Raw genomic sequence first — 8837 nt, 5'->3', positions numbered from 1 at the left:
TTCGCACACCAAAAGTCCACTTCTTCTCAGTCGCAAAATTGTTGTGATGCATAAATATCCACTTATACAGTAACAGGAAACGAGACACTTAAGCCTGGTAACATTCGCCCGATAGCAAATTATTTTTGTAAATAGCACAATTGACGATTAAAAAAAATTAGTCTTATCGTTTTGAGATTATAGCATATTAGAAATAGAAGTTAACTTGACTTACTTGTTTGCATATAGAGAGACGTCTATTGTTCAAAAAGAAGTTAATTGCAGAGAAAATTAACTAAGCCCTTGCTTAGACAAACATACATGCACATTAAATATAAACTCAAACAAATAATCCTTCAAAAATAATTATGCGAAAACAAATAATTTGCTTTCAAAGGGATATAACTATATCAAAAATACTTTGTTGTAGCGAAAAACAATTTTATCCTGATATTTATAACATACCTTTATATCAAATATATACACAATCATTGGAATCCGTCAAAAGTTATCCTATGGGAACAAGTATCTTTTGCTTGATTCCACAGAAACTAGCAAAAATAGAAAAAAGTGTGTTTGTTATATAGTTATTCAATTGAATACATATCAATTCCAACACGGTATCTTTTAATTATTCTATCACTTACGTCTCGGTGAATGATATCATTAAATCAGGAAGTGACGTAACGCCCAGAGGCATGACTGAACGTAATGTCGATTTCAACGAAAAACATATCCGGGAAAGCATTTATGGTACCATGTGATAAAATAAATGGGCAAATATTTCATCGATAAAATTTCAGCGAGAAAATAATAGCCAGAAACAAAAATCAGATCATGTAAGATACAACATGAAACAGACAAAAAAATCAAAAAGTTGGAATAAATGACAGTTAAAAAAGATATGATATATTACAACATGCAATATTTATGAATCTTTGCCTTCATGCATTAAATTAAGTTTGTGAATCAAATATGTTTCTCCATAAGATCTGCTCATGTAGCACTTAACTTTATAAATAGTCATAAATGAAAAATTTGCTAAAAATACCTTAATTAATTGAGTTGCAACATAAGAATAGTAAGAAGGCTAAAAAATTCTTTATGTCAAATATGAAGTTTTAACAATGCACTGCAGCTTACATTTCTTACTTGATATACGATATATATCATTTTATAAGGTACAATCTTAACAGATATTTCATTTGACTGTAACACGTAAGTTATTTCCTTCAACACTATTTTACCACCCGTGTATCTACGTCTATTACATGTATTATTATTATTATTTTCTTTATTTTCTATTAAGTTATGAAGTTTTATATAAAAAAGTGTGATCATACATTTTTCCTAACTCAATTTTGACAAACAATGGTTAAAACATAATTATTTATGTAATTTTTCTAAATTTATAAATGTTTCAAAAATTTATGGCAGAATTTTTGAAATGTTTGATGTTAAATAACAATTTTCTTCGAAACAAGCATTTTGTATGAATATATATTCTATAATATGTTATTTTGTCAGTCTGAATTAATTTGGTTAAAGATGAATTTGAATTTGATTATGTCATAAAAGATAGAATGTGAAGCTTTATTGCCATAATATTTAAAACATGAAAAAAAGAAACAATACAATGATTAAGTAATTCATTTAATGTAAGCATCTGTTCCAACGATTTTACTCGTGGCGACCACTAGATATTTTATTTTTCTTAAGGATTTGAAAATCGTGATATTAAGAGGAAAATTCGTTAGTACTAAAAAAAATCAAAAATAAAAAAATAATAAAAAACGACAAAAAGGTTATATGTTCAACATAATATTTTATCAACACTTATGTTGAGGTGGGTAAATATTTGTCGGACATGAACAGTGACTTTTAGCGAGATATAAATCAGTTACAAATAACTCTAAATAAACATTGACCTCAACAAAATAATGCAACTGTAAAATAATAAATTATGCTACGTTACAATACACGCTAGCTAGGTACATAAACAAAAAAAACTTTACATCAAAATAAGCGATTTACAACAAAATCATCACAAATAAGATTGCTCGACAAAAAATGTTATTTATTGAGAGTTAAGGGTAAAATCACTTTGACACATTTTACTGTTACAGGTATTGCTGTTGCGGTTTCCAATAACATATTTCTGTACATGTACTAAATATGAAATGATTTTCCAGAAGTCAACATAGTAATTAAGCTAATATCACATTGTAACTAAATATTCATTCTATAAAAGCATTTATTGCGTTTTTGTATGGTTTTATTTACCAAAATGTTCGAAGTTTGAAGCTTATAAAAAGTAATTGAAACGCCATGGTTCTTCGGGAAGAGTAGCCTTGGTTCGAGTCTGTCGATATTTTTTTTTTTGCAAATAGACACACGAATACGGAATAGCGCATATGTTATGAATAAAGAAAAAAAATATTATAAATAACATGAAACTATCAACGCCTGAATCCCAGGCTTAAGGAAGAGAGAAACAGTAGAGAAAATAAAAAAATGGAAACAACAAAACAAAATCTGAACCACCTCTTGCGATATTTTAATTTTCCACGCTGTCATAGAAAATGAAAAAACCTCAGAAATTGATCACAACATAATTATAGCAAATAATGTTAGAGTAAATTTCTGGTTACTTTAAGGAGCTATAATTAGGCTTTGCCCAGAACTTGCCCTTCTTTATTTTTAAAAAGTAATACCAAAATATTATCACAGCGAACACTGTTATAAGGAATTAATGCTTATAACAAACTTATATTCAGTCCCAATGGACAAAAAAGGAAAAGAAAAACTAACAACAGGACAACCTTTTAATTAAGTCTGTAATTTCTATGTTTGTTTTCACTGGCATGCATTAAAAGTTGGTTCAATGAATTTACTTTTTAATACAAATTTTCAGACGCATAGTTTCATAACCTATTATGTTATTTGCCACTTATATTTTTAAATTTTTAATAACCCCTTTTACAACGACAAGTAACTTGACAAGCATGTATTTAAATTTGGGCCTTAAAAGTATTTTTAAATGGGAAATTTCTAAACATTTTAGTTACAAAACCAAATAACTTTTTACGATAAATTTTTGTCATTTGAATTGAAAAATTTTAAATCACATGCACTTTAAGAAAACTTTTTAGAGATTTTTTTAATTTAAAAGTAATTTTAATGTATAAAAACTTTTTAAAATAACATATATGAACCCCAAGGGCTATATTTATCTTTTTAATATCATGCACATTATATACTTTTAAAACTTAAAAATAGAGCTTTTTTTAAGTGGCTTTTTTAAAAATACATTTTGAAACCCCAAATGGGGTCAAAAAAACAAAACCAGTAAAATTTTTTAAATGGTTTTCTTATTTAAGAAAATTTTAAATTTGGAAAAAAGGGATAGCAAAAAACAAACAGGCGGTGTCCATAAGCGCATGATAGTTTCCATCAATATAGCCGGAATCAGTTTTAATTTGTAAAAGCATTCTCATTGTGTTTACAAGCAAACTGATTTTGTTCCAATATAGCTAGAACTGTATACATTATTGCTTGTATTAGTTTACTTGTTTGTTTTTATATATACTCAATATGTCAAAACAAACGACAAACGATACATGACACTTTTATCACATTAGTTAAATTGCACTCAGTCTGTTGTTTCCTGTTATGGATGTTCCCTTTCTCACCACCGAATATTAAATGTAATCACTTTGATCTTTAAAATAGTTTGTAACAGAAAGTAGCATATAGTTTTACAGTTAATGGTGCACCTGCAAATATGCTACACGGCAGTCTTGTTGTAGTATAATGTCGATTGGAATTGTTGAATTGTATTAATTCGTTATGAATTACAGTTGACACCTTAAATAGAAATAAATGACAAACATTATTGCAATTCGTTTGGGTCATTTCAGATAGTATACAAAACACAAGAAAAACGCCGATATAATTAAAGTTCAAACACTTATTAATATATTGATAACAAACGATTCCAGCGATGAATAAAATACATGTAGTTAAAGCTATTACACTATATTTTGCTCACAAAATAACATTTTTCACACTCCTGAGCTAATATGACACTCATATTTAGATATGGATGGAAGGTAAATATTGATTTTAACAAACGAAATAAAAAAACATACATTCAAAGATGTGTGATTATTTAGCTTGTGTAGATGCAATTTGCTCAACAATGTTCAACACTTCATCCCATTCAACGTTAAGTGACTTCGTTGATTTCATAGCTTGTAAAAGAGTATTGACGGTGGCATTTTTTTCCTGCTTAGCTTTCCATTTTAACAGCATTTTGTAGATCCTCACACTGCAGGTGTCATAGTTCATTGATAAGTGATCGCTTTCTACACTGCTCAAACCAAGTTCACTTCCAAGGAGTTCCCAGTTGTTACCAATGGATTGTGCTATTTTGCTCAATTGTTTTTCATTTAACTGACAGTCTTCTGTAAGTTCTATCATGGAGATTTCTTCAAACCATTCGGAAAGTGCCTGCTGAGCGTGTATTTTGTGATTGGCTGGTATATCAAGGCAGGGTTCAATGCTTTTACTTCTAAGGTTTTCTAATTGCAAGATTTCATGACTTCCATTTATACCATGGCTTTCATGGTTGCAGCTAAAACATGTCTGGAAAGGCTTACCTTGGAGTGTTGATGAATCTCGCAGTTTATTGAATTCACTGATGACCACTGACTCTGCAAAGCGTCTGAACTTATCTGCTGTAACGTTGTTAACATTTCGAGATGTGCAAAGGCTAATGACACGCATCTCAATTCTGTTCTGTTGTAGTTCAACAACTCCAGCATTCTGGTTGTCCAATCTAAAGACTCCTAAATTTTCGTACAGCAAGAATTCCTTTCTTTGTTTTGATATGCCTATTTGGACAACTGGCCACCTTGCTACCATAGCAGCAATAAGACGACAGTATACAATTTGTACAACAGGGGAATATTGAAATGCCATCAGAAACCTTAAAGATGTCTGCTTCTTTCCTGTAAGGAACTCTTTAAGTGTCTTGTTATCACTGTGGTTCCGTAGAAAAATAGGGACAATATACCATCCGAGAGGACTACATTTCCCAGTTTTCTCGTCAAAACATGAAACTTCAGATATAATGTAATGCCTCTGCATAAACATCAAAATTTCATTCTTAAATTTGGATAACTCACTATTGGAATCAAAACATTTCTCAATTAGCTCTATTGTCAGTTTTGCTTCGTTTTGTAAAAGCTTCCACTGGCTGCGATATTGTGGTTCTTTTCTGCGAAATTTCTCTGATGTCACAATACACCTGAACGCATCAATGAGAAATTGTGTATCAAGTACAACGTATTGTGATATCGGTTCTTCGTCAAAGAAAAACAATGTGCCTTTCCTATGGTGATATAGTAGGAACAACTTGATTTCTTCTTCTTCCTTTAGCGGAAAATCATTTTGTGAATCGATTTCCACCACTTTGCTAAATGGAATAATCTTCTTGTATCGTATCTGAACTAATTCTTTTTCAAGGGCAATCCATCTTGCAGGAACTTTGAGTTTAGAATGTTTTCTAATATGTATTATTTCCTTTCGCAGTTCTTCAATTTCCTTGTCGTCGGGATCAGTGCTATTGACTACAAAATCTTTTGTATGAATATGATTGAGAACAGGTGTGTTTTCAAAAAGTGTTCTTATTTTTTCAAAATATTCTTCTGCATATTGATTTTTTTCATTTTCCGTTCCATTTAGTTTATCTTTATGCGTTCCGACAAGAATAACCGGCGGATTTGAACCGTCGTTTGACCCGACATATGAATGAATGGAGTTCATCCAAAACTTAATGAAATGTTCCATTGTTTTGTCACCTGTTTCCATAGGATATTCAGTATCTAAAACGACCTCCGACAGTGGTTTTGATAAATCAAACACCAATAAATACACAGCGCGATTGCTGTGAAATATGGTGTGCGTAGCATAGAAGACAAACTGGCCAGCAAAATCCCATATTTCAAAATTTCCATCTTCACCGCGCACAATCTGTTTAGATGTTAGGAGAGTCGAGAGTTTATGTACTTCTTTCGGTGTCAAAGATGATTTTTCATTTTTTCTAGTATTATCCGTGCTTACCGCTTTTGTTTTTGTACACCAAATTCGTGATGCACTGTCAATAACTTCTTTATTTTCAGACTGTGATGCGCGTTTTTTTCTAGTATTATCCGTGCTGTCCGCTTTTGTTTTTGTAAACAAAATTCGTGATGCACTGTCAATATCTTCTTTATTTTCAGGCTGTGATGCGCGTTCTTTAAGTTCTGAAGAATGGTCAGTATTCTCCGTTGGTTCGGTGGTGTTTGATTCATCGGTCACATTTTCCTCCTCATTCTTTGCGACTTTAGCAATGCGATCGATAATGTCCATATCATCTGGCGCAGTTGTTTGGGATAACGTCACATCACCATTTACTTCAAAATATTTGCAGTGATTGATTTCTACTCCATTTGTACTTTGAACAGTTTGACACGTCTTTCCAACAAGTGATTGTGTTAAGGAGGTTTTTCCTTGTGCAAAATTCCCAACTACGTTCACCCTTACAGTGTTATCTGTTTCAAAACCTCTGGAGAGGATTCTTTGATAAAGCTCAATGTGTAAAGGATTACTTCCAATTTTTTCTGAAACAGATTGTAGTACATTAATATCATCACTCTCCTCGTTTATTTGAAAAAATTAAAACTTTAAACATTTTAAAACTGTAATGTTGGAACTATTTTAACAGAAAAATTAAATAACTTAAATAACCATTATCAATATTGTATTTGAATCAAGTATATATATATATCGTAACAAGTAAGACTTTTAATCATTATAAATTATAACATTATAATACATTTTATTATTGTAAGTTTTACACTCTTTTACAGAAAGTATATTTATCTTAACCAGGGAGACTTTTAACATTTAACTACATGTAGTTTTAAAACTGTTTTAACAGAATATGTTTTACCATTATCAAAATTGTATTTAAATCAATTATATATAACTAAACAAGAACCACCGCTGGACGGGGCAACGCTCGACTTATTTTATTTTTACTAAAAGCAAACAAACAAAAAAAATAAGAAAGCACAATAAAATGCTTTTTGATTGTTTAAAGAATAAAAATAATAATAAAGAGGTGTTCAATGTTTAAATTTAAACCTGAAATACTGCAGATGATCTAAATTTTACAGGTTTAGATTCAAGGACAAGAAAGTAGATCACTTCATCCACATCTAGGTCATGTATCAAATATCAATTATGCATTAAGAAGACTGTGCATTTGATCCATTTTTATAGATGTTAATCAACGGACAAGACAGTAGGTCACTTCGTCGAAATTTAGCTCGGCTGATATCAAAATTAAATTTTACATTTAAAACTGATCACATGGTCTAAATTTCAAAGCTGTACATCAAATGACAAGAATGACAGTAGGTCATTTCGTCAAATTATATATGTCAGCTGATATCAAAGTTCAAAAGTATGCCACTTTGTGGAAACCTACGTCAGCTGATAATAAAGTTTAATTTTACTTTTAAATCTGTGCACACGGTACAAATTTAAGTATTACAAGAAAAAAAGAAGAACTTTATTAATTTGACCTTGACGGTCAAAGTCGATTAAAGGTCAAAGTCACATGACTGTAACAATAACAGTATTTATTCTTCGAAAACAGTCGAGCTAATTAAAATGATTAGTTCAGGAGACTAGAAAATGTTCCTCTTCTATTCATATTTATCATACAAACCCAAAGTCCCAGGGGAAGGCAACATCAAAGCCTTTAATTTTGTGAGATATAGATGTTCAATTTTAAAGTCTTATGAAATTAAAGGTGCATTTATTGTGATCGAGAATTGTAGTATTTCAACACACAGGAAAATAGTTGTTTATGTAACATGCAAAGAAAACACCAATAAAACACAAGATCTTATAGTTTAGATATGGACCTCTATTCGTCGGTTTTGTTGAATAAAAAGAGTCTAACGAATCGATTTAACGGGGAAGGTATGATTTATCTACTCATTGTAAATGAAGTTTGAAGAAGATAGCAAACTTGTTATGAAGAAAAATACACCTATTAATTTTGTTCACCCGTTTATGTACGAAGTTTTCGTCAAGCTTAATATATGTCATATGCTTTAGCTTCAGTTTTCAGCGTGACAAATTAACAACTTATCTTATTAAAGCTGAATCATTTCTTACATGATCTTTTTACTTTTATTAATTGACAACAGAAACAATATTCTGATTTCAGAAATTAAAAAAAAAAATTAGATGACTCGCTTAGGGGTAAATCTTATTTAAAATTATCATCAATAAATATGTCTCCAAAATGAAAAACACTCATAATTGAGTTACATTATAAAAAGCTAACCTCAAAATAAAGTCAATAACAAAATTTGAAAGGTAGTGCTAAAACTATTATTTATTAGCTATTAAGATACTTTATGCTACGTAGTGCCTTAGGGGTAAAAAAGTATTTATGATTATAATATATGCACAATGTAAGTCCGGGCGAATAGCGTGTAATACGTTGGAGAATTAAGCCATTAAATATGGCTTCGAACAAGGTAATGAAACACATAATGTGAACATCTTAGTAATAACCATAGGCATTATTGGTTAATGTCGATCACCTATTAGTTGTGACGTCGTTAGGACCATTGCCGTGCCTAATGGGAAATACGGCGTTTAGACTGTCACTATCATTTACTGTTTTTTTTTATTCACGGAAGTTGTTTAATATTTGAACAAATGAAAATAAATAAGATCACATGAGCATATAATGCATAATAAGGATAACTGTGATACTAATATCTCTTTTA

The 8837-nt window shown here is 30.5% G+C and overlaps 1 protein-coding gene across 1 annotated transcript; it reads right to left on the bottom strand.

Annotated features, from left to right (window-relative positions):
• Positions 1-3620: 3620 nt before the first annotated feature.
• LOC132722127 (uncharacterized) lies at positions 3621-6704 on the bottom strand. The gene is made up of 2 exons (XM_060706562.1): positions 4131-6704; positions 3621-3846 (listed from the first exon to the last, which is right to left on the bottom strand). Exon 1 carries the CDS (start codon positions 6391-6393, stop codon positions 4147-4149), a length of 2247 nt encoding a protein of 748 aa, XP_060562545.1. The 5' UTR covers positions 6394-6704; the 3' UTR covers positions 3621-3846; positions 4131-4146.
• Between the last annotated feature and the right edge of the window lie 2133 nt (positions 6705-8837).

This window comes from Ruditapes philippinarum, unplaced genomic scaffold (assembly GCF_026571515.1).
Source record: "Ruditapes philippinarum isolate M1 unplaced genomic scaffold, ASM2657151v2 ctg8442_1_1_1_1, whole genome shotgun sequence".
Classification (NCBI taxonomy): Eukaryota; Metazoa; Mollusca; class Bivalvia; order Venerida; family Veneridae; genus Ruditapes; species Ruditapes philippinarum.
Note: the sequence above shows the minus strand (reverse complement) of the source record. Positions and strands in the feature narration are given on the sequence as shown.